We start from the raw sequence: 27,307 nt of genomic DNA on the forward strand, positions 1-27,307 counted from the left end.
GTGCACCAGGGCTTCTGTAGCTGGAATTGCATTCCAGATGCATGCACCACTTTGTGCATCTGGCTTTATGTGAGTACTCGGGAATTGTACCTATTTCGTTTGGCTCTGCAGGCAACTTAACTGTTGAGCCATGTCTTAAGCCCACTTTTCTAGCTTTGTGACTTTATTCACTTCCTTCCAACTAGCCATCTCTCATGCTTTGTGTGTCTGTACTTATTTTGATATAATGTAAAAGCTTAATGGACAAAGAATAACAAAATAGGAAACAAATACAGACCTTTAGATGGAAGTCAAAACAGGCTTGCTTACTACTTTGTTACATACTGCTACCAATTATCCCTGCTCCTTACATTGATGTCATTCTGATCAGATTTCATTTTCTTCTTAGTGATGGATGGTTCTCTGCCTACCTCTTTGAAACACATCATTAGCAATGCAGAATACTATGGCCCATCACTCTTCCTCCTAGGTAAGTAGAACTGAATGTTTGTTCTACCAAAACAGATGACTTGGCAGAAATGTTTTCTATAATTGTGGGATTTTACACTTAACATTTCTTCACTAATTGGTATTCTACCTTTTATTCCCCACTTTTTGTCAATTTCATACATTAGATAATTTTTAGTCTTATCCCCATTGCGCTCTCTCTCTCTCTCTCTCTCTCTCATATCATCCTCCAACTCCTTCTAAACTCTTTTTTTCACAGTTAACACCCTGCCTTCTTTTATGCCTTTTTTTGTGTGTGACTCATTGAGTTAAATTATGGTTGCTTACACATAAGCATCATTGGGAAGTTATTTACTAGAATGTGGGCAATTTATTAGTGGTGAAAACCACAGAAAAACAAGACTATCTCCACCTAGCAACCACTAGCTATCAATAATTTCTCTGGTATGTGTGGTGTCTCATGAGCTCCTCTCTCATCCATGTGCAGGAAAATCTGCCATGAGTTCATGAGTCTAAGGGCCCTGTCTTGTCCAGGAGGCAACTAACTATCCACAACACACTTCCCTAACTACTAGCTATCACATTTTTCCCATGCCTTATTCTGCAATGTTTACTGAGCCTTTGGCTGATACAGATATTCTTTTTAGGGCTGAGTACATAATAGTAACAGTCTTACCAGCTATGCATCTGTGTATCACTGCAAGATGAAACTACTGTGATCAAGGCGCACAGCAGCACACAATAGTAGGTTTCTCCTAAGGCCTATAACGTAGCAGACTATTCATGGGCTTTTGTCACTTTTATTGTACTAGATATAAATTACTTCCTGTGTTTTAGATTTCAATCAGAAAGTGTTTCACTTAACCCTTATGATTACTAGTGCACCAATGGTCATACCTTCCCCTGGAAGGTCAGCTGGATAAGAGTATTGATGACTTTTCTCCTCCAGGAGCCTAAACAGCATCTTCTGGCATTATTAAAAGTATCTTGTAGAAATGAAGTCTTGCAAATGAAGTGTTTAGTCTCTTCTGGGAGACTTATCATCAAATATTGGTCAGCAAATTAACCTGTATTGTTTTAGTTACGTCTGGCCTTCTTGACCAATGTCTCACTGGGTGTTAGCCCCATCCATGACACTGATATTTTCCTATAATAACATGGCTTGTGAAAGTAGCTTTATCCATTTATATAGGTTATCTTTATTCAAGTTTTTGTTTGTTTGTTTTTTTGAGGTAGTATCTAACTCTAGCCCAGGCTGACATAGAATTCACTATGTAGTCTCAGGGTGGCCTAGAATGCATACCTTTGCCTCCTAAGTGCTGGGATTAAAGGCGTGTGCCACCACACCCAGCTTTGTTTTAAATTTTAATTAGTGTACAGGAAGTACATTTCTTTTTTTTTATTTTTGTTCATTTATTTAAGAGCTACAGACAGAAAGAGGCAGAGAGAGAGAGAATGGGCGCGCCAGGGCTTCAAGCCACTGCAAATGAACTCCAGGTGTGTGCGCCCCCTTGTGCATCTGGCTAACGCGTGTCCTGGGGAATCGAGCCTTGAACCAGGGTCCTTAAGCTTCACAGGCAAGCGCTTAACTGCTAAGCCATTTCTCCAGCCCACGAAGTACATTTCTTGATGGCCTTTTCATATACATACAGTTTTACTTAACACCTCCCTCCCCCCCATGTTCTTCTCTATGCCATCTATTCTATCACTGCTTAAACATTCTCCCACTACTTTCATATCACATGTGTTCTACTATGGCCTGCAAAACCTCTCCTGATGCCCCTTTCTAGCTTTCTGCCCTTTATAGGTACTCAAATTTAAGTACACCAGTTTTTCTTTAGCAGATTTAGAGTTTGTCTTACGTCCAGTTTAGGTCCTTAACTGATTGGCAAATAAACTGTTCTCTAGTGTTTATATCCAGAATCTTTGTGAAAAATCAGGTGGCTGTAGTTTCTCACTGATAATCTGGATACCCTATTCTGTTCCATTGATCTGCCCGTTTTCATATCAGTGCCAGGCTACTTGAAGCACTGTGACTCTGTAACATGCAGTGAAATCAGATATGCAAAACCTAGTTCTATAAATAGTGCTGCTAAAAAAAATTTGATTGGGATCATATTGAACGTATAGATTACTTGTGGTAGGATGATTTTTCACAGTATTATCATCTGATCTCATGGTGTCTTCCTGAATTTATTTTTAATAGTGTTATTTCCCTGATTTCTTTCTCAGTATGTTTGTCATTGTAATATAAAAAGTATACTGATATATATGCTGGGCATGGTGGCGCATGCCTTTAATCCCAGCACTTGGGAGGCCCGAGATAGGAGGATTGCCATGAGTTTGAGACCACCCTGAGACTACTTAGTGAATTCCAGGTCAGCCTAAGATAGAGATAGACCCTACCTCAAAAAAAAAAATAATATTGATACATGTATCCTCAACTTTGCTGAAAGTGTTTATCAGCTTCAACAGTTTCTTGTGTCTCTGGGGTCTTATACATAGAATTAGAACATCTGCAAATAAGGATAATTTGACTAAATCATTTTCTATTTGTATCCCATTTTTTTTTATTGCCATAGATAAAATACCAAAGCACTATGTTGAATAGAACTAGAGAGGGTGGGCACCCTTATCTTGTTCGTGATATTGGGATTGCTTCAGGTGATTTTCATTTATTATGGTATAGCTGAAGCTTTTATGTACACTTATTTTCCATGGTGAGTTATATTTCTTCCACCTGTAGTTGCCTCAGGACTTTTTTATCATAAAAGAATTGTTTTTGGAGTTTTTTCCAATGAATTTTCATATATTCAAATAATCATGTGGTTTCTCTCCTTGGGATTATTACTGCATTTGTCATACAACATTATTGATTGCATTTATTGAGGTACAAATGTTGAACTCTTCCTGTGTCTCTGGAAAACAACTCTCTCAATTAACTTGAATTATCTTTTTCTCTAGAATTTGGTCTGTAAATATTTTTTGTTTTGTTTTGTTTTGTTTTTCAAGAGGTAGGATCTTGCTAGCCTAAGTGGACCTTAAATTCACTATCTCGGGTGACCTCAAACTCATTGCAATCATCCTATCTCTGCCTCCCAAGTCCTGGGATTAAAGGCAGGCTTGGCTTATTTTGTTGAGTTTTTTTTTTTTTTGGCCCCAGTGTTCATCATGGAGTGATACATAACTTTTCTCTGTCACTGATTTATGTATCAGAGTCTTCCCATTGTGTCTTTAAAAAATAATCTGAGGGCTGGAGACATGTCTTAGTGTTTAAAGCACTCACCTACAAAGCCAAAGGACCCAGGTTCCATTTCTCAGAACCCACACAAAGCCACACAAGGTGGCAAAGTTTTTCATGGTCTGCTACAGTTCTGCAATGAATATATGGGCCTGAGGTTTTTACTTTTTTGAGGTAGTATTTCACTCTAGCCTAGGCTGACCTGGAAATCACTGTGGAGTCTCAGGGTGATCTCCATCTCATGGCAGTCGTCTTCTGCCTCCCGAGTGCTGGGACTAGCGGCATGTGCGACCATGCCTGGTTGGACCTGAGCTTTTTGTTGTTGTTGTTATTTTTATTTATTTATTTGAGAGTGACAGGCATAGAGAGAAAGAGAGAGAGATAATGGGCGCACCCAGGGCCTCTAGCCACTGCAAATGAACTCCAGATGTGTGTGCCCCTTTCTGCATCTGGCTAACATGGGTCCTGGGGAATTGAGCCTCAAACTGATGTCCTTAGACTTCACTTAAGCACTAAGCCATCTCTCCAGCCCTGGACCTGAACTTTTATTTTTTTAATTTTTTTGTTTACTTTTATTTATTTGAGAGCAACAGACAGAAAAATATGCAGAGAGAGAGAGAGAGCGCGCACCAGGGCTTCCAGCCACTGCAAATGAACTCTATACTCTTGGTCCCCCTTGTGCATCTGGCTAACGTGGGTCCTGGGAAATTGAGCCTGGAACCGGGGTCTTTAGGCTTTACAGCAAGCGCTTAACTGCTAAGCCATCTTTCAGCCCGACCTGACCTTTTTAATGGGGAGATTTTTTTTTATTACTGCAACAATATTGGAGTCATTACTCATAGTTTAAAGTAATTATCTAATTTTGATTTAATCTAATCAGTTATATATTATATATACTCCTAGAAATTCACCCAGTTCTTTCAGAGTCTCCATTTTAGTAGAATATCCTTTAAAAAAAAAAATCTTGTTGTTTTCTGAGGTAGGGTCTCACTGTAGCTCAGGCTGTTCTGGAATTCACTGTGTAGTCTCAGGGTAACCTCAACCCACAGTGATCCTCCTACTTCTGTCTCCCGAGTGCTGGGTTTAAAAGCATGCGCTGCCACCATGCCCAGCTGGAATACATGTTTTTATGGTACATTCTTACTAGCCTTTGCTACTGCATTTTCTTCCTCCTCACACAGAATTCCAATCATCTATACCTAGGATCCACATATGAGAGAGAACATATGATGCTTGGCTTTCTGGGCCTCACTTAGTATAATCCTTTCCAGATCGATCCATCTTCCTGCAAAATTCATAACTTCATTTTTCTTTACTGCTGAGTAGAACTCCATTTTATAAATGTGCCATATCTTCATTATTCACTCATCAGTTAAAGGACATCTAGGCTTGTTCCATTTCCCAGTATTGTGAATTGAGCGGCAATAAACATGGTTTAGCAAGAATCTCTAAGGTAATGAGATGAGTCCTTAGGAAAAATGTTTACACGTGCTATAGGTGGTTCAAATGGTAAATCTGTTTTTAGCTGTCTGAGGAACCTCCACACTGATCTCCACAATGGCTGGACCAGATTGCATTCCCACCAACAGTATAGAAAAGTTCCTCTTTTTCCACATCCTTGCCAGTATTTATGGTCATTTGTTTTTATGATGGTAGCCAATGGGACAGGAGTGAGATGGAATCTCAAAGTAGTTGTAATTTGCATTTTCCTGGTGACTAGGGATATAGAGCTTTTTTTTAGATGTTTATATACCATTCGTATTTTTTCTTTTAATAACTCTTATTTTGTTCCCTAGTGCCCCCCCCCTTTTTCTTCTTTTTCAAGGTAGGGTCTCACTCTAGCCCAGACTGACCTGGAATTTACTCTGTCATCTCAGGGTGGCCTTGAACTCATGGCGATCCTCCTACCTCTGCCTCCCGAGTGCTGGGATTAAAGGGGTGCGCCACCACGTCCGGCCCATAGCCCATTTTTTAATTGGCTTGTTTGATTTTTTTATTAGTTAATTTTTTGCGTTCTCTGTATATCCTAGATATAAATCCTCTATCAGATGTATAGCTGGCAAAGATTTTTTTCCCATTCAACAGGTTGCCTCTTTGCCTTATTCACAGTGCCTTTGCTGTACAAAATCTTTGTAATTTAATTTCATGAGGTCCCAGCAGTTAATCTGTGGTTTTATTGCCTGAGCAATTGGGGTTATATTCAGAAAGTTATTTTTCCCACGATTTAAAAAAATTTTTATTTATTTATTTTTAGTTTTAAATTTATTTTTATTTATTTAAGAGCTACAAACAGAGAGACAATGGGCACAACAGGGCCTCCAGCCACTGTAAATGAACTCCAGATGCTTACAACACCTTGTGTTTCTTGCTTACGTGGGTCCTGGGGAATGGACCCTTGAACTGGGGTCCTTAGGATTCACAGGCCAGCTTAAACTGCTAAGCCATCTCTCCAGCCCAAAAATACTTATTTATTTGAGAGAAGGAGAGAAAGAGGCAATGGAGAGAGAGAATGTGTGAGCACTCCACAGTTTCTAGCCAATGTAAATGATCTCCAGCTGCATGCACTACCTTGTGCATCTGGCTTAAGTGGGTCCTAGGGAATTGAACCTGGGTCCTTTGGCTTTGCAGCCATCTCTACAGCCCAAGGCCAGCATTTTCCCCCCCATGTCGGGTCTCAGGCTGACCTGGAGTTCACTATGTAATCTCAGGGTGATCTCCTGGCTCTGCCTACCAAGTGCTTGGATTAAAGGTGTGCATCACTTTGGCAAGATGGAATATACATTTTTAAGGTCCATTCTTTTGATATTGTGAATTTTCATTGTCTTGGTTTTTGTTGTTGTTGTTGTTGGTTTGGTTTTTTGAGGTAGGGTCTCACTCATACTGACCTTGAATTCACTATGGAGTCTCAGGGTGGACTCAAACTCAGTGATCCTCCTACCTCTACCTCCCGAGTGTGGGGATTAAAGGCATGCGCCACCATGCCTGGCTTCCTTTGGTATCTATTTTAATGTTTCCTTTTTCATCTCTAATAATTGAGTCTTCTTCTTTCATGTGTTTGATGTAGCCAAGAGTTTGTCAATCTTCTTTATTTTCAAATGACTGACTCTTTCTTCACTTTAATGATTCATTGATTTTTTTTTTTTTTGTTGCTTCACCATTCATTTCAGTTCTAATCTTAATTATTTCATTCCATCTACTATCTTGGCACATGATTTCTTTTTATTTTTCCAAGGCCTTAAAATAAATAACTGATTTAATTTTTGAGCTCTCTTTATTTGGGAAGGTGGGTTTGAGGTAAAGTCTTATTCCAGCCCAGGCTGACCTGGAATTTAGTCTCAGGCATTGAACGCACAGTGGCTCCTCCTAACTCAGTCTCCAGAGTGCTGGGATTAAAGGTATAACTATGGTTCCATTGTTACACTGCTGTGCATATCTTGCCTGTTTGGCCAGTTGTGTAGCTGACGGGGTCCACTACTGGTTAAAACTGTTAGGTTTTTCACATCCTGCATAGAAGTTTTCAGAATTGAAATAGTTATCCAACAGAGAGGAGACTTACAACTCAGTTTCAGCTTGATTTTCTTGGATGCCCTATATCCAACCCATGTGTTATCTTCAGCAGTAGGGTCTTACTGTCTATTGCTAGTGAGTAAGAATATTGGCATATGGCTATATTGCTTTTGGAGTCTCATTGCCCTTTGTGACCAACAACACACACTGTAAGGTATCCCATTTCTGGCACTTGGATTTTTCTGTAATAATCCATGGATTCTGGGCACGGTGTTCCCCACTTCCACGGGATATAATCTCTGGTTTTTTTTTTTTTGGTTTTTTTTTTTGTTTTTTTTTTGCTTTTTCGAGGTAGGGTCTCACTCTGGTCCAGGCTGACCTGGAATTAACTCTGTAGTCTCAGGGTGGCCTTGAACTCAAGGCGATCCTCCTACCTCTGCCTCCCGAGTGCTGGGATTAAAGGCGTGCGCCACCACGCCCGGCTAATCTCTTTATTTCTAAATTTGTAATTGGCTAACAGTAAACGAGAATTCTTCTTTGCCTACACCCTTACCACATTTTCTTGTTACTTGAATTTTTTTTGATGACCACCACTCTTACTCAATTTTAAAGTACTTTTAATTTGTATTTTCCTGATGGCTAAAGATGTCGACCTTTCTTAAAGATACTGGCTATTTCTGTTTCTTGTTTTGAGAACGCTCTTCAGGTCCATGTTGAATGGCTTGTTTGAGTCTGTGTTGCTTAATTTTTTGACTAGTACATATTCTAGATGATAATACTGTGTAGCTGCCAGAAATTTTCTCACATTCTAGACAGTTTCTTTAGCTGCACAATAAATTGCTTTTAAGTTTCCTATGTTCTCACTTACTGTTTGCCTTATTTCCTGTGCACCCTATTCTGAACGTTCTTCTGCATGCCTACATCTTGAAGTATTTTTTTCCTACTTTTTCCACTAATTGCTTCAGGGTTATGGGTCTAAATTGAGGTGCTTGAGCAATTCAGAGTTCTTTTTTGCGTTGTCAGGGATATATGGGTCTAGATTCATTCTTAAGCATATGGTATCCAGTGTTCCCAGTACCATTTGTTTTAAATGTGATCTTTCCTCCAATGTGTGTTTTTGTGCTCTGTCAAAATCAGGTGGTTCTAGTTACTTTCAATTTCACCTGGATCTTCTAATCCATTGATCTACATGCCTCGTTTTGTACCATTGTCCTCCTGCTTACACTTCTGTTGGTGATACCGCTGACTTTATTTTTGCTATGAATAGTTTATGTCTCCACAAACAACTTTGATATTTCCTCTGGTTTCAGAACTTTTATTGTCATATCAAAACTAATTTCTATGCTTTTGACATGGAACTCTTCTCTTTTTTTAAAATATACAAAATTTGTTCATTGGATCTTTTCACAGTTTTCCAAGGATCAATTTATATATGCAGTGTTTTTTAAGGTATGGTCTCCTCATTCTAGCCTAGGTTGACCTCAACCTCCTGTCTTAGCTGGGATTAATGTTGTATGCCACCATGCCAATTTTTGCTTGACGTTCATCATCGTGTCCCTCCCCCCCTCCCGAGGTAGAGTCTCAGGCCAACCTGGAATTCATTATGTAGTCTTAGGGTGGCCTCAATCTCACGAAGACCACCTCTCGAGTGCTTGGATTAAAGGTGCGTACCACTATGCCCGGCAAGTTCATCATTTTTAATTTTTTTTTATTTTTTGGTTTTTCGAGTTAGGGTCTCACTCTAGTTCAGGCTGACCTGGAATTGACTCTGCATTCACAGGGTGGCCTTGAACTCCAGGCAATTCTCATACCTCTGCCTCCTGAGTGCTGGGATTAAAGATGTGTGACACCAAGCCCAGCAGTTCATCATTCTTTTTTTTTTTTTGGTTTTTTGAGGTAGGGTCTCACTCTGGTCCAGGCTGACCTGGAATTAACTCTGTAGTCTCAGGGTAGCCTTGAACTCATGGCGATCCTCCTACCTCTGCCTCCCAAGTGCTAGGATTAAAGGCGTGCGCCACCACGCCCGGCCCGTTCATCATTCTTAAGTGAACCTTAACAAGTATTCCTGGGGTTCTGTTCTTCTTATAATCCATAATATTATGAGGCTTTCCACTTAGCTTCCGATTTTCTCCATTATTTCTTTGTACATTTTCTTAACCTTCATTGGCTTTCTTACTTGATTCAGCTGATTATCTATGTTCTTTTTGAATTCTTTTATTTATTTAAACTTATTAGTAATTGTTCCTTTTTATTGAGGCAGGCTCTCACTTTAGCCAAACTGACATGGATTTCCCTAGCTTCAGACTGGCCTTGAACTCATAGCAATCCTTCTACCTGTACCTCTCACGTGCTGACTTCCTAATGGTCCTTTTAATGCTTTGGAATTTCAGCTATGTCTCTTATCTGGGATAGGTAGATTTCGTAGGAGACATGTACTTTTGGGTTTTCATGTTATTTGTGATTTTGCACTTGTTCCTACACATCAGAAATTAGATTCTTGATTGAATGTTGGTGTTTTAATCATTCTTATATTTTGGTCACCTTCTTTTGGTGTTAATGTTTTCAACATTTGGGAGAGGCCAGATTGTTGCTCCCCCCCCCCCCCCAGCTCTGTTCAGACTGGTGTTCCGAAGACCAGGCAGTATCTCCACCCAGCCTTCCCCTTTAGGTAGAATAGTGTATTTAACAACAGCTACTTGCTAGGGATAGGCTCTCTAAGAAAAAAAGTAATGATCTACTGTTAAACAATCACTACTTGTACTAATCATTTTACGGAGGACAGTTATGCTATTGCCTGTACTGATACATTAAATATTTTAGGTATGAATTGAAAGGAAAATACAGTAAGACTAGTATGGTTAGCACAGGACTGATAGAGAGAAAAGTAGAGGAAGAAAATAAATCCAAGAGGGCCAGTGGAAGGGCTTAAGGGAGACTGAAGAGAGAAGGAAAGGTACACTATCACATAATTAAGAATAGCCTCAGCCCTCAGGGATCCTTCAAAAAAAACCAGACCATGTTTTGGAGAACCAAAAGAAAACTTTCGCTCACTCTCACTCAGTCTCTCTCTCTCTGTAGCTTGGTGAAATTATGTTATAGACAGAGTAAATGGAGAGATGACTACCAAGATGGCACTAGCTTTAGACAGGCTAGAAACACTACCAAAAATGTGAAGAGTAAGGCAGATGATGGAATAGGAAGCCAAGGAGGTTAATGGAGATACAGTAAGGGGGATAAGTGCAGACATAAAAGTGGAGAATAATAATTTGGAATTATATGCAAGGTATAATGTTAATAAACTTATTTGGTGGAGGTCAACTTGAAATTATTAAAGGTATTGTGACCTCACAATGTGCTGAATAAATTTACACTTTATGGACCCTATGCCTTTTCCAGTCACCCCAAGATCTGTAGGAGGCCAACAATCATATCCTGTATTTCCACAGAGCTAGGTATCTGTCATCTCTCCATTTGTTCTGTAAACCAGGCTGGAGAGATGACTCAGCTGTTAATGCACTTGCCTGCTAAAACCTAATGACCTAGTTTCGATTGCTTAGTACCTACACAGAGCCATATGCACAAAGTAGTGTGTGCATGTGAGAGTTTGTTTATCCTGGCTAGAGCCCCACCATGCTCGTTCTCCCCCATTCTTTCTCCTTGTAAAGAAATAAAATATTTAAATATTGTAAACCTCCAAGGCTACTAAACTTGTTTAAGTGGTTGTTTAATGTGGGGGACCTGTTTCCATTATTGATAGCTCATCACTTGGGGTGACATTCTTTGTTTCTATTCCATAGACACTGTATGTCAGGTTGAAAAAAGAAGATACGAGCTTTTTTGCGCCCCCCCCCCCCCCCCCCCCCCCCCGTCCCTGAGGTACAGTCTCACTCTAGCCCAGGCTTACCTGGAATTCACTACATAGTCTCAGGGTGGCCTCAAACTCACAGCCATCCTTCTTCTCCTGCCTCCCAAGTGTTGGGAATAAAGGCATGTACCACCAGGCCTGTTCTTATGCATAGTTATTATTAAGTAATTCAGAGTAATGTGTGGATTGGTTATCAAAGAAGGGGAAATCAGAACTGATGGGACTAGAATTATGGTGCATGCTTATGCACACTACGTATCTGAAGGTGTCAGCATATAGGTTGTGCAACCCTGATTTAGGCAGTACTAATGAATTTGTCTGTTGGGTTGATAGGCAACCTGAGCTAGTCCCAATATTTAATTTTTAAAGTGTTTTTGAAGAATTTTAAAGTAACAGAAGATCAGTATCCTTTTCCCCACAAGCGATGTAGAATAATTTTATTTTTTGAAACAAGGACTACTTCTGATCCTCCTCTATCCACCTCCCAATATTGGTATTACATGTATACGCCACCATGCCCAGTTTGTGTGGTGCTTGTAGTAAAGGCTTCACACATACTCGACTCTACCAACTAAACTACATCTCTAGCTCCTAAAATAACTTTTGTTTAATTTTATTTATTTGAGAGAGGGAGAGTGGGAGGGAAAAAGGCAGATAAAGAATGGGAGCGCCAAGGCCTTCTGCCTCTGTAAACAAACTCCAGACGCATGTACCACTTTGTGCATCTGGCTTATGTGAGTCCTGGGGAACTGAACCTGTGTCCTTTGGCTTCCCAGGCAAGTGCCTTAACTGCTAAGCCAGCTCTCTAGCCCCTTCTAGAATAATTTTTGTGTGTGTGTGTGGGGAAAGAATCTAAACAAATAAAGGTTACAGCTATGGTAAAACGGGATCCACTAATATTAGAATTCAGTATTAGAATCTCAGACCCTGGCCAGGAGCCAAATGATGCATAGCCTGGCCTCCCAAATCCAAAATACTGCATGGTAATATTTTCAGACTTGGGCTTCCTGGAAGTATGTACGTGTTGTATATATTATGAGTGTCAGCCACCTTACATACTGTTGTGACCCTTCAATAGTTCAGGAATATATATATGTAGAATGAGCATCATATATATTCAAGATTGCTCATTCTGGGGCATTTTTCTGTTTCTTTCTTAAACTGGCAATAACATTTTTCCAGTCTTCTGACAGTAAAATATCTCTCTCCCACTATGACTTCCATAAAAAGAGGCATTTTTATCTTTTATTACTGTCTTCACTTTTAATCTTTTTGGAAGTGAATATTTAAAAAATCCCTTTCTATGTTGTTTTTCTTTTTTCCCCCTGTAAAGTCCTTGTTCATTTATGTGGACTCATGGTCCGCTCATGGCAAACATAGGCTCGTGGAATCCACATGGTATATCTCTATTCTCTCTATTTTTTTAAAAATTATTTATTTATTTATTTATTTGAGAGCAACAGACACAGAGAGAAAGACAGATAGAGGGAGAGAGAGGGAATGGGCGCGCCAGGGCTTCCAGCCTCTGCAAACGAACTCCAGATGCGTGCGCCCCCTTGTGCATCTGGCTAACGTGGGACCTGGGGAACCGAGCCTCGAACCGGAGTCCTTAGGCTTCACAGGCAAGCGCTTAACCGCTAAGCCATCTCTCCAGCCCGTCTATTCTCTCTATTTTATCTTTCTTTACCTCCCAGCTTTCTCCCATTCCCACATGTTTGTAAGATCTGAATAAAATATATTAATAAAAAATAAACGAGTTTGATGCCTCCCTGAGACTACATAGTGAATTCCAGGTCAGCCTGAGCTAGAGTGAGACCCTACCCTTAAAAACAAAAACAAACAAACAAAAAGAATAGGCTTAATTGGGCTGGAGAGATGACTTAGTGGTTAAGCGCTTGCCTGTGAAGGACCACGGTTCCGGGCTTGATTGCCCTCAGACCCATGTTAGCCAGATGCACAAGTTGGCGCTTGCATCTGGAGTTCGTTTGCAGTGGCTGGAGGCCCTGGTGTGCCCATTCTCTCCCCGCTCTCTGTCAAATAAATAGTAAATAAAAGTAAAATATATTTAAAAGTTTTTTTTTTAAAGATAAAAAGAATAAGCTTAATGTATAGCTTCCAGGCATCTTTGAAGGCACTGCGATTTTTTTCAGCATGTTATAGTATTGACCATATATAATTCAAGTTCCCAATGTAAAGTGGATGCTTACTCTTTGGGAGATTGCTTTTGGCAGTTATACCAGTAATAAGAGACGGCACAAGGTTTCCATTTGAAAACTACAGTGTGGATAGGACCCATGACATACAGAAGCCAGTGGCATTTAACCCAGATATTAATGGCTCAAAACCTGATGACCAGAGATTTAAGTGTATGAATAGTGGTCATATAAGCTACAGCCTCTTAAGCTAAAAGTCTCATCCTTATGGGGTTACACAAGTAAATATGGGGATTACCCTAAACTTGCAATGAAAGGTTTCTGAATACATAACAACCAAAACTTCAAAATAAATTAGTAATGAATCCATGTTGTTTATGGCACCATATGCCTGTGTTGTATCACATAACTTTGGTTCTAAACACAACATGCATAGCTATTCACTATGGGTTCCATTACTCTACAGAACCCCAATAAACACTGCCCTACACATGTTGACTCCACTTCAAAACTGTTCTGTTATGAATTGCAGTTGTTCTTGTATGTGTTTAGATTGTATTGTTTTGGAATAATTTTTGTTTTAAAAATTGCTGTTTGAGGGCTGGAGAGATGGCTTAGCAGTTAAGGCACCTGCTTACAAAGCAAAGGACCCATGATTCCCTAGGACACATGCATCTTGAGTTCATGTGTTGTGGCTATATGCCCTGTCACCACCATTCCTCCCCCCTTCTATGCTTCTCTCTCTCATAAATAAATAAATATATTTTTTAAATTGCTGTTTGATAATGGCAAGATACCTCCATCAATAAAGTGCTTCCTCTGCAAGCATTAGGGGCTTGACCTTAATCCCCAGAACCCACAAAAAAAGAAAGAAGAAAGAAAGAAAAAATTCGACAGCATGGTACCCATACTTATAATTTCAGTGCTGGAGAGACAGAAATAGGTGAATCCCTGGGGCTTACTCACCAGCACAACAATGAAAGATTTCTCTCAAAATGTGGACAGAACCTGGAAAAAATGGCTCAGTAGCTAAAGGTCTTTCATTGCAAAGCCTTCCAGCCCAGGTTCAATTCAAATCACCCATATAAGCTGGATGCAAAAGAGGTACAGGTGTCTGGCCTTCAAGTGTGAAGAGCTGCCTAGACTCACAAACACAATACACACACAAATATTTTTTTAAAGAAGCCTGAGATGAACAACACTCAATTTTCTTCTTACTTCCATATACATACACACTAATTACTCTGGGCATGCTCTTTTATGCCTCTCAGTCCCAGTGCTTTGAATGCGAAGGCAAGGATGGAATTCAAAGAGATCCTTTGCCTATATAATGAATGGCAGACCAGTGTAGGCTACATGAGATCTTTTGTGTGAAAACAAACAAAATAGCTGTTTGAATTGCTGGCTTGAGTTAATCATTAAGTGACTTATGGCTTGGCAAAAATGATGCTTAACATTCCTTTGCCATTTTGTATTTATAAAAAGTGACATTATCAGTACCACTTATAAAATCCAAATACTGATCAATTCTGAAAAAGGTGGAAGATGTTTGTACGTCCTGTGGTATCAATTTTACAACCAAAATTTAATTTGTTATAAAAAATATTTATCAGTCGGGTGTGGTGGTGCACGCCTTTAATCCCAGCCCATGGGAGATAGGTGAATTGCTGTGAGCTTGAGGCCACCCTGAAAATACAGAGTGAATTCCAGGTCAGCCTGAGGTAGAGTGAGACCCTACCTCGAAAAATAATTTATATTATTATTATCTCTTTGATTAGTATGCAAATTTGGTCTTTTTAAATATGTGTTCTAGATAGTTACAGGTGTTGTAAAGAATTGGTTTTAATTGAAATTTGTTTATGATTTATTATCATAAATGTTTGATTTTTAAAATTTTTTTGTTATCTATTTGACAGTGACAGGGGGAAAGAGAGGGGGAGAGAGAGAGAGAGAGACAGACAGAATGGGCGCGCCAGGATCTCCAGCCACTGCAAATAAACTAGACGGGTGTGCCCCCTTGTGCATCTGGCTTACATGGGTCCTGGGGAATCGAGCCTTCAACTGGAGTCCTTAGGCTTAACAGGCAAAGGCTTAACCCCTAAGCCATCTCTCCAGCCCATATTTGAATTTTGTATATGTATTTTTGTATACTTGAAGAGCACACATAGAAAAATCATTAGAATGAACTTCCTCTGTATCAGTCTCAGGACATAGACTTGAATTGAGATACGTGATAACTGAGCAGCATTACAGTTTGAGCATGCAAGACCCCAATAAATATTGCTGAAAACAATAACTACTTTGAGATGACTGACAAGAAGGAATTAAAAATAGTGATGCCAAGCTGGGAGTGGTGGTGCACACCTTTAATCCCAATACTTAGGAGGCAGAGGCAGGAGGATTGCCATGAGTTCCAGACCATTTCATTTTTTTCTCTTATTAGTTTTTAAATCTATTGTTTTCTTTTTCTTTGTTATGATCAACCATAATGGACATTTAAACATTTTAACTGCTTTCTATTTGTTCTTCTGCCAAACAGGACAAAATAACACCTTTGGCCTGCTTTGAGTTTCACTCCTTTCTCAAGCCTTTTTGTTTGTTTGCTTGCTTGCTTAATAGCTTTTGACTTTCTTTGACTCATTTTTAATATTTTTGGATGTATTTATTTACAATAGTGAGCGTCTGAATTTGGGTGTACCAGGGCATCTAGCCACTCCAGTGGACACCAGATGCATGCCCCACCTTTTACGTGGGTTCTGGATAATAGAACTTTGGTCCTTAGACTTTGCAGACAAGCACCTTAACCAGTAAGCTATTGTCCAGCCCCTTTATTTTTATTTATTTAGGTTTTCAAGGTAGGGTCTCTCTCTAGCCTAGGCTAGCCTCAAACTCACACTGATCCTTCTACCTATGCCTCCTAAGGAGTGCTGGGATTAAAGGCATGAGCCACCACACCTGACTTTTTAAAAATTTGTTGAATTACATTCTCAGAGAATATTTCTATTTTTTTTTTCATTTTTTATTTATGTATTTTAGTGACTGGTGGGGGGGATAGAGAAAGAGAGAATGGGCGTGCCAGGGCTTCCAGCCACTGCAAACGAAATGCAGACGCGTGTGCCCTCTTGTGTATCTGGCTCACGTTGGTCCTTGAATCGGGGTCCTTTTGCTTTACAGGCAAGCACTTAACTACTAAGCCATCTCTCCAGCCCTCAGACAATTTTTAATTAGAAAATGAATTTTTTTGTTTTTAGTCAATGTTTCTCCATTGATTTCTGTTGCTACATAAGTAGGTAGCCATGTTATTGGACTGCTTCTTTTGGTTTGTATGGAACAATTTTCTCTGGAAAATTTATTATGTTTTCTCTTTGCACTTAGAACACAAAACTTTTCCAAAATATATGGTACTTTTTATTCATTGTTTTCATATAGTACTTGTTTTGGACCTTTGAAAAATCTGACTTTTCTATTTCTCAGATTTTTTTTCTTAATTTTCTTTGATTCCTTCTAACTTTACATCTTTTCTTCTAGAAACTGTAATGTGGGGCTAGAAAGATGACGGAGTAATGTGCTGGCCACGCATGCAGTAGAACCTGAATTCAGACCCCTAACACATATGTAAAAGTCAGTCCATTATTCCAGTGCTAGGGAAGTGGAGAGAGAGGAGTCTGGACCTTACTGAATAGTTTATATATCTGAATCTGAGTACCAGTTTTAATGAGAAACTCTGTATTAAAAACAAAAAATGTTGAGCTGTGTTTGGTGGCACACACCTTTAATCCCACCACTCGGGAGGCTGAGGTTAGGAGGATTGCTGAGTTTGTGGACTATATAGTGAATTCCAGGTCAGCCTTGGCTACCTCGGGGAGAAAAAATAGGTGTTAAGCTATTGAGGGAAACACCAGACATTGACCATGGGCCACCGTACATGTGCACATGTATACATGTTCACACAAACATAGGTTGAGGGAGAAAAGAGAGAGAAAAAGTATAATGCATACCTATTGTTGCCTTTTTTTGTGATAGATAGGGTCTCAACTCTAGCCTAAGCTGACTTCGTACTCCATAGTCTGACCTCAAATTTATAGTGATCCTCCTCCTGTCTCTCCCTGTGCTGGGATTAAAGGAACCACTATGCCTGGTATTTTTACCTCTTTCTTCCTGACATTTTTCCTTGTTTTCCCAGAGTTGATTATGGTGTATGTATGCTCATTCTGTTTTTCATCTTAATTTTCATATATTAATTTTTTTTTCTTGGTTTTTTGAGGTAGAGTCTCACTCTAGCCGAGGCTGACTTGGAATTCACTATGAAGTCTCAAGGTGGCCTCAATATCATGGCGATCCTCCTAATGCTGGGATTAAAGGCGTGCGTCACCATGCCTGGCGATTCATTTGTTAAATTTTTATAGTGCTTGAGGGTCACCCCCAGGGTCTTGTACATACCCAGTCTCTGCTAATGTTTTTTTAATTTTTTTTATTTATTTGTTTTCAGGTAGAGAAAGACAGAGAATGGGCACGCCAGGGCCTCCAGCCACTGCAAATGGGGTTCCAGACACATGCAACACTTTGTCCATCCGGCTCCTTGTGGGTACCGGGGAATCAAATTTGGGGTGCTAGGCTCTGTAGGCATGCCCCATAACCACTCAGCCATCTCTCCAGCCCCCTGCTAATATTTTTTTAAAAGAGCTTAGGTACTCTGTGTCATGTGACATTAGTCTCTGTTAACTGATTTGCTTCCTTCAGGCCACCTATTCCCAGTAAGCCAATTAAAAAGACAAGTGTAGCAGACAGCCTCAGGTCCCTGAGATGAACCTCTAGACCTGACACAGATTATAGGAGGAAGAAGGGATTTATTTGAAACTTATAAACTCAGGGGAAGTTTTGTAATGGCAGAAGAGGTTGGCCCACTTTTACAGGCCAGAGCAAAGAAAGTGAACACTGTCACCAGCACAAGCAAGCACAGGATAGAAACTCCAAGCTGAGATCAACCACTCTGCATATCCTTAGACTGGAATTACAGATCCACCCCTACACACGTTAGGGCTAGACCCTAGGTTCTACCCACAGTGATAACCTCCTCTCACCAGATGGCTGCAGATCTAAACTGCAATTATAATAAAATTCCAAATATATCGGAGGACATCCATTAAAACTATAACATATAGTGAAAAGTGGAGAAAGCAGATTCATTCAATGTGGCCACACTTGGAAGAGGAACAAATAAAGATATCCAGTGACCCCCCTCCCCCCTTCAGTCCATCTTTAGGGTACTAACATGAGGGTAATAGATAAGTATAACTATGAAATCTCTGTCAAGGTGTGGTCCTGCTCATCACACACACTGGCTGTGGTCCAGTTTCTCCTGTAAGTTGCTCTGACAAATTGCAAAGCCATATGAAATCTCTTCCTGGCATAGAAGTTCCTCTGCCTGGCATCTGGTTTCAACTTTCACTTCTCCTAGCACAAGATTCCTGGGAAATTTCTAATTCTTTCGTTACCATTGTTTTAATAATCTGATAGCCAAAGGGTGGACACAAATGTCTCTTAAGAATTTCTTTTCAGGCTGGAGAGGTGCTCAGTGGTCAAGGCACTTGCCTGCAAAGCCTACCGACATGGATTTGATTCCCTGGTACCCACATAAAGTCAGATGCCCAAAGTGGCACATGCATTTGGAATTGTTTGTACTAGTTAGAGGCCTTGGCATGCCCATTCCTTCTGTCTCTCTGTTTGCAAATAAGTATAATTTTTGGAAAAAAAAAGGATATTATTACTACTGTCAGGACATTTACAGTTCCCTGCCATTTGTTTTTAGACCTCAGTCTTGAGGGACTTGGTGTGGAAATTCCTGACCTATACCTGTGTCTGAAACTAATAGAATACAAACAAGTAGTAGCCAAGGTTAGAAGACATTGATTTAGTTTCAGTTAACCGTGCATGAGGATGATTTCTCTAGCCTCTCTTTACTTACTTTTAGATAGGCTGGGACAAGTGATTCTTAACTGTTATTGGCCAGACGACAGCATCTTGAGTAATCCCTAGAACACTAACTTTAGTTTATAAATAATAACTTATTTGGGGACAATTTCTACACAATGTAAGTAATTGAGAATGCATGTCATTTACCAGCAAGAACATCAAAAAGGACTTAATATTTTTCAAGAACACTATCCAATCAATCTCAAATGCCATTGGCAAGTGTTGATTCCATCTCTTCACCATCTTGAATTGAAATCTTCTGGGTGTTTAGATGCCACTATAAGTGTGTTTGTTTTTACAGAGTTATAGATGTGTGGTAGCACATGTTTCCAAATATTATGGTGTCACACTGGTCAGATTAATATGTATTCTAAGGGTTTTTACACAACTATTGATAACTTTAACTACTGGATAACATTTTTTGTATATTTACTATTATTATTATTAATTATTATTTGTTTTTCGAGGTAGGGTCTCCCTCTAGCCCAGGGTAACCTGGAATTCATTGTGTAATCTCAGGGTGGCCTCGAACTCTCAGCGTTCCTCCTTCCTTGGCCTCCTGAGTGCTGGGATTAAAGGTGTGCACCACCATGCCCAGCTGTTATTTTATTTCTGAAGTAGGGTCTCATTCTAACCCAGGCTGACCTAGCATTCACTCTTTGGTCTCAGAGTGGCCTCAAACTCACAGCGATCCTCCTACCTCTGACTCCTTAGTACTGCAATTCAAGGTGCACACTACCACACATGGCTTGGATAACCTTTTGTTGTTGGTGTTTTTTCGATTTTCTTTTTGTTTTTGAGGTAGGGTCTCTAGTCTAGGCTGACCTGGGTATGTTGTTATTTTTTGGGTTTTGTTTTTGTTATTCGAGCTACTCTAGCCCAGGCTGACCTGACAGTGTAGTCTCAGGCTGACCTCAAACTCAAGGCAATCCTCTTCACCTCCTGAGTGGTGTACGCCACCACACCCAGCTTGGGTAACGTTTTATAAAAAATATTTTATCTATATTCATCAGTTAAGCTTACATTTACGTTAACAGGGCAAACCTGCATCTTAGATATTTCTTTCTGCCTAAACAGACAAGTTTTATATTAAAATTATCCATCTTCACAGAGAATGGTTTATATACATACTGGTACTTATATTTAATGGAATGCTATGTAGCCATTCAAAATGAATGGTGAATAGTGATGGGAGGAACTAATTTGGGGAAAATTATATAGTAGTATAATCTTGTTAATGTCAAGGTATGTTGATAAAATACCTTTACAGATAATCACTAAATTCCTCAATTAGCAACTAATCCCTGATGGAGTAGAATTACAAGCTTTCTCTTCACAATCAGCACAAGAGACTAGATTTTTATACATTGAGTATTTAATATCTCTGGTATTTTGCTTTTAATGCTGACAGAAATCTCAGTTTCCCGTATTTTCCCCTCTTTTTCTTTTTTTTAGCTACTGAAGTGGTAACTGTGTTTGTATTTCAAGAGCCATCACTATTGTCCTCACTCCAGGACAATGGGTTGACAGATGTCATGCTGCATGCACTGCTCATCAAAGATGTAAGTCCTTTCTCTTCTGTAAAGAATATGCCCCTTGCAGTTTGAGAGATGGCTAAGTAGTAGCAGTTGCCTGCAAACCTGAAGGACCTCAGTTCAATTACCCAATATCCATGTAATTCCAGATGCCAAAGATTTTGTTCAGAATTTGTTTGCAGTTTCTAGGAGACTCTGGTGTGTTCCTTCTCTCTGTCTCAATCTGCCTGTACCTACCTCTCTTCTCAAACAAATAAATGAACTCTCCCTAAAACATACGTGTTAATTTGCTTGAAAAACAAGCTATCATATTCAAATGAAATTTCTATCTTTTGTGTATATTGTTAATCTAATTGGGACTTGGTTGTCAAAATCCATACTATTCCTCAGTGTAATAATTGTACTGGGCATATTTTCTTGTACTTATACCTGAACTCTTTAGAGATGCATTCAAGTCCACTTAAACTTCTTTTTAGGTTCCTGCCACACGTGAAGTCCTTGGTTCTCTACCAAATGTATTCAGTGCACTTTGCTTGAATGCCCGAGGTCTTCAATCTTTTGTACAATGTCAGCCATTTGAACGTCTCTTCAAAGTTCTTCTGTCTCCAGATTACCTCCCAGCCATGCGGAGGAGGAGGAGTTCTGATCCACTTGGTGAGTTGATAGGATTTGTTTTATAATTGAAAACTGATTTCTTTTGGCAAGGAAAGTTCTCCTGGAATATACTTTTCCTTGGCTAGGCATATTCAGCTTAAAGGGAATTATTACCATATATATATTCTATTATTATTCTTTCATCCTTACCCACTCTTCTCCTAATATTTCCCTGCTTCTGTCTTGGTGTTGCTGAGAAACTGGAAATAGGAAGCAGGTGTGGGTTTTTGCTTCTGCTATCCATTTTGCAACACTATATATATAATGTACAATCCTCAGATTTTTGTCTTTGTGGTTTAACATTTTGCTATGTAGAGTACTTAAGATATTCATAAATAAATAGATCCTTTTATGTTATATTTTAGTATAGATCAGTGAGTTGTAAGGATTGTACCAAGTTTATCATTTTCAAAAATGTGCTTTCTTACTTGGGAGGAAGAACACCATTTGAGTCCAAGAGTTTGAAGCCATGTTGGGCAACATTGTAAGACTCTCACCCCCTCATTTCATAAAAATTAAATGTGCTTTGTACATTCTAATACCACTGTAGTTTCTGGCCATTATTATTCTTCACTGAGGCAGCCAGAGAGTTTTGCTTATGTTTCATGTCTTTCTGCCTTCTCATCTCTCTTTTCCTACAGTATTAATTGAGACCTTGACAGGAAAGATTGCCAGGGTAATGTGTAACAAATGTAGTTTTAAATAAATTCACTACATTGATTTCCTGCCCCCTTCCCAGTGATTTGGAGTGTGGAGGCTTGATTCGAATTTATTCAGCAAAGTAAGCCTTCAGAAATTCACAGTTAGCAGCTCAGTTTCCATCTTTAGTTGGCACAATGAAGTTAAGGGATTTTTTTTTCTTCCTAACCATTCACTTGTTTCTGTTTTAAGGGGATACTGCATCAAACCTAGGTAGTGCTGTTGATGAGCTCATGAGACATCAGCCCACTCTCAAAACAGATGCAACAACTGCCATAATCAAGGTAGGGGAGGATAATGACTTTGACCATGGTCTTGAATGAATGAATTTTTTTTTTTTTTAAGAGAAAGATCTTGCCTACTGGAGGTCAGTATGTCTTCCTCATTTTATTCATTTTCTTGGGTTGGTCCGTTGCAAACAAGTTTAAAAGGTAAACCATTTATTCAAATTTTACTGCAAAGAATTTTATGTTCATTTCACCTTTTTTATATTAAGAAACAGTTTCTGTATACAAACAATTTAATGGAAACTTGTGTATTGCTATTAATAAGTAGGTAAGGCTTAGGTTCTGTTTGTAAAAGCATATTATTTTTTCTAGCCAATTCTTTACTTTTTGCCTCCCACGTTAGCCTTGCCGTTTGCCCTCTAGCATTAGTTGTAACTGTAATATATGAATTACCAGCACTTAATGAATTACAGTAGAGATAGGTCAGTCAACTTACAAAGACATATGACCATAAAAATTTCATAGACCGCCGGGTGTGGTGGCACACGCTTTTGATCCAACACTCAGGAGGCAGAAGCCGGAGTATTACCATGAGTTTAAGACCACCCGAAGATTACATAGTGAATTCTTGGTCAGCCTTGGTTAGAGACACTAAAAAAAAATTTCATAGGCCTTCTGTTCCTTGTTTGCAAATTGGAGTAATGTTTCCATTCCAGCAATGGTGCATGTGCTAGGTATATTGCTTTGACATGTGTGTGTGGGTGTAAGTAAATACACATATCACATAGACAATGTTCACAAAATGTTTCTCATGTTCCATAATCCTTAATAACAAATATGTTTTTTTTTCTCTATGCTTTTCAGTTACTTGAAGAAATCTGTAATCTTGGAAGAGATCCAAAATATATCTGCCAGAAGCCATCAATACAGAAAGCAGATGGTACTGCCACAGCTCCTCCTCCAAGGTCTAACCATGCAGCAGAAGAAGCCTCTAGTGAAGATGAGGAGGAAGAGGAAGTACAGGCCATGCAGAGCTTTAATTCTACCCAGCAGAGTGAAACTGAGCCTAGTCAGCAGTGAGTGTTGATAAGACTGATTCTCTATTCCTCAGAATATATTAGATCATTTTAAAAATTGTTTCTCAGTAATGTGTATTATATAATGGCATTGGCTGCCCTAGGAAGCTCTCTCCATACCATTCATGATATTGAACAGAATTCAGTATATCAAGTAGGTGGGTTTTTACATAGAGATCTTAGTTTTCACTTTACTATCTCAGTATTCTACATTACTGAGTGCTTGATTTAAGCACATACATCATACATGGTTTTGAAACTTGTCTTCTAACCAATTCTTGGGTTTGAGAATACATTGTTGATTGGTTGTTTCTTGGTTTTGTTTATTTGATTTCTATCTGTTCATCCCAGATAAATAAGACTTTTAGCATGTATGTGTGTGTATCATTATAACCAGCCACATTCATTTTTGTTTCCACATTCCTGCTCACTTTAGGTTTATTCTAAATAAGATTTGATTACCTTGATACTAGTGGAGACTAGGGCTTTAAGGTACTTGCTAGTTCTTACCCGTTTGTCTTTGAAGCCAATATATTGCACACTATAGCTGGTACTTATCTTTAGGTCAGAAGTGGAAATGATTCTTCTGGACAGTCATGTTGTTATTTTGATGTGTAGATATATCATTCTGAGTAAGGCAAGAATATGAATAATTTTGTTCTGATAGTGAACTGGAGCATTGGAGCACTGGGCTTTAAAGGTTCTAGTAGAATAGTCAAAGGTAAAGTTCTTTTGGAATTCTAGATAGCACTGAGCCTGCTGTTGTCAGAAATTTTGGAGGGAGGCATTAGCTACTAAGTTTTTTGGTTTGTTGAGTAGGTAAGCACTTAACCTTTGTTCTAGTAATCTTCTGTTTATTTTACTGCTTTTTCTGTGTAGAAGAGGATGGCATCCTACAAGAAGGCATAGCTCTTTGCCCCCAATTTATTCTCAATGAGCCTCTTGAATTGAGTTCCCTTTCCTGTCTATAAATAAAGGACGACTCCTTGAATGTGAGGGTGTTGGTTGTGGGTTTAAGTCAAGCTATATATTTCCACCTGTATACCTGAATGTCTCACCTGCCCAAAATTCAAGATATTTTCACAGTAACTTGATATTTTCTCAACTGTACTCATATTTCTTTATTTCCTTGCCTAGGATACCATGTATTACTATGTTCTCTTCATATTTGCTCCCCATTCTTATAGTTGCTCATTTCTTTATATACTTACTGATAATTTTGTGCATGTATATAATATATTTTGATCATATTCACCACTCATTAGCTTTTCTGACTCCCTTCCCATCAAGTTTTTTCTTTCCATCTAGTCCCCCTTCTATTTTTATGCCCCTTTTTAGTAACTCACTGAGTTTAATTAAGTCTGTATATCAGTTGCAACTATACCACTGAAGAAAATGGCTTCCTTCTCCCCCAGCAACCAGTAATTGCTAATAGCTCCTTAGGGCATGGTTGGGGCCTAATTAGTTCCTACCCATCTTCCAGCTCTCAATTCTTTTTTTTTTTTTTTTTTTGTCAGGAAGGGTCTCACTTCAGCTGAGACTGACCTGGAATTTACTATGTGGTCTCAGGGTGGCCTCGAATCTCTGTGATCCTCCTACTTCTGCTGAGATTAAAGGCGTGTGCCACTGCACCCAGCTTTTTTTTTTTTTTTTTTTTTCTTTTAAGAGAGAGAGAACATGGCATGCCAGGGCCTTAGCCACTGAAATCAAACTCCAGCTGCCTGCACCACCTAGTGGGTGTATGCAACCTTACACTTGTTTTGGCTAATGTGTTATCTGGGAAATTGAACATGGATCCTTAGGCTTCGTAGACAAGCGCCATAACTGCTAGGCCATCTTGTAGCCCTTAATTCTTTATTTAAGTTAATTTTAATTTATTTGGGCAGGAGGAAAATAGGCATACCAGGGCCTCTAGCCACTGTAAATGAACTCCAAACACATGTGCGTCCATGTGCATCTGACTTATGTGGGTACTGGATAATCTATTCTGGGTCCTTAGGCATCGCAGGGAATCACTTTAACTGCTAAGCCCGCTCTCAATTCTTTCTGTCCCCCTATTCTGTAGTATTTCCTGAACCTTGGAAATAGCGATGTAGATGCGCTATTTATAGTTGATTACTCAACAGTCCTGTATTTACATATCTTTGATTAGTTGTCTAAAAAACTATCACCTATAGCTTCTCTGAACATGGCTGAGAGGGGCACTAATCTATGGACATAAACATAAATATGTGAAAGTCATTTAAAATATATTTTTGTTATTTGCTTATGAGAGAGAGGGGCAGATAAGGAGAATGGCACACCAGGGCCTCTACCACTGCAAACAAAGTCAAAATGCCTGAGCTGCCTGTACATCTGGCTGTGCATGGGTACTGGGGAATCGAACCTGAGTCCCTAGGCTTTGGAGCCAAGCACCTTAACATTTCAGCCAAATCTCTTAACTCTGGAAGGCATTTTAATGAGCACATCACATTTAGAAAAACAGTAGTAGTAGTTTCTTCCCAAGGGCCTATGAACTTGTCAGCCATAGGCTTTTGACGAAATTTTCAGTACTATACGATTTCCTTCTTCTTTCCTCACTTGTTTGTCATCTTGAAATACGTAGAGATATGGAATAAAGAAACTAGACACTGTAGTCTGTCCTAAACACTGGGTTGCTGTTCTATATCCAGGAACGTATACTAAAAGCAATTCTTTTTATTTTAGATAGGGACTTGTAAATGTAGCACAGTCCTCTCCTTCATCCATTCTACTGGTGAGATTTTTTTACAGAGTTTTTTTTTTTTTTAATTTCATTAACTATGTTCTTCATTGCTAGTAATTCTGACTGGTTTTTCTTTATTATTTCTATTGCCTCATTTATGTCTTATATTGACCTCTTTATTTCATTAAATTGGTGTCCCGTGTCTTCTTTGATTCCATCTTAACTAGAAGTCTAGCACAGTCTTGAACTCAGTATGCTTCTCACAGTGAACTCAAACTCAGTCTTTCTGCCTCTCAGCCTCCACAATGCTGATGATTACAGCTCTATTCATTCATTACCATGTTTTCACTACAAGTAGTTGAAGTAGATCTTAATTCTTTGTTTTTTTTTTTCTCACTCTTAAATTATCTGACCTCAGAAAATAAGAACTTGTAGAGATTAATATGCTTATCTGGAAGGCATCAAAGACTGTAGCTGTGATACCAGTTTTCCATCCAAATCTGAGTAATTTGAAAGAAATTCTCCACTTAAGTCTGTGTAACTCTAGCAATGGTGTTCGAAGTCTCCTCAAACTATGTAACAAACACCTGATTTAAACCTGATTTAATAACACACACACCTCCCACCCACCACCACCACCAGAGGGAGCATTTCACATTGAACAGAATATAGTTGTTATGGGCAACACATTACAAGGCAAGAAGTTTCTAATTTGGTAAATTGTTTTACTAATGTCTGTGGTTTTTTATTGTTCAAAGATACTGAGGATGATTGTTTCAAATAAAGAGTAGAATGATTTTTCTTGACTTACCAGCTCTGGTAAGTTGATTTCTTTTGGAGAGAATTGATCATCCTTAGTGTTCTTATATAGGGCTACTTGGTCTAAGAGACCCAAGGTTAGAGTTGGGATAGGGAGAAAAGTACATACCAAAGTTTATTCCTTGAGTTGTGTGAAGAACCAATTGCTTTTTCCCTAGTTCTTTCCTCCAACTTCCTTTTAGTAATGTGCATCTATATCTCATTTCATCTTTCCATCTAGTTAAATGCCAGCATATGTAACTTTTGCAAGGAGGCAAGAATCATGCTGGACTGGAACTCCTTCTGAACTGGTTACAAAAGTGAATTGTTTTTGCTGGGTGTGGTGGCACATGCCTTTAGTTCCAGCACTGGGGAAGCAGAGGTATGAGAATTGCCATGATCTCAAGGCTACCCTCAGACTACATAGT

The 27,307-nt window shown here is 39.1% G+C and overlaps 1 protein-coding gene across 13 annotated transcripts in view; it reads left to right on the top strand.

The window, feature by feature from the left end:
• Positions 1-27,307, top strand: part of Huwe1 (HECT, UBA and WWE domain containing E3 ubiquitin protein ligase 1) — a 198,312-nt gene that overhangs the window by 81,263 nt on the left and 89,742 nt on the right. For all 13 annotated transcript variants that reach the window (XM_045140148.1, XM_045140153.1, XM_045140152.1 and 10 more), the window contains 5 exons: positions 389-469; positions 20,642-20,748; positions 21,198-21,375; positions 22,267-22,358; positions 23,166-23,377. In XM_045140148.1, coding sequence (XP_044996083.1) covers positions 389-469; positions 20,642-20,748; positions 21,198-21,375; positions 22,267-22,358; positions 23,166-23,377 — 670 coding nt within the window. The remainder of the gene's footprint in view (positions 1-388; positions 470-20,641; positions 20,749-21,197; positions 21,376-22,266; positions 22,359-23,165; positions 23,378-27,307) is intronic.

The sequence above is a fragment of the Jaculus jaculus genome, chromosome X, assembly GCF_020740685.1.
Source record: "Jaculus jaculus isolate mJacJac1 chromosome X, mJacJac1.mat.Y.cur, whole genome shotgun sequence".
Taxonomy (NCBI): domain Eukaryota; kingdom Metazoa; phylum Chordata; class Mammalia; order Rodentia; family Dipodidae; genus Jaculus; species Jaculus jaculus.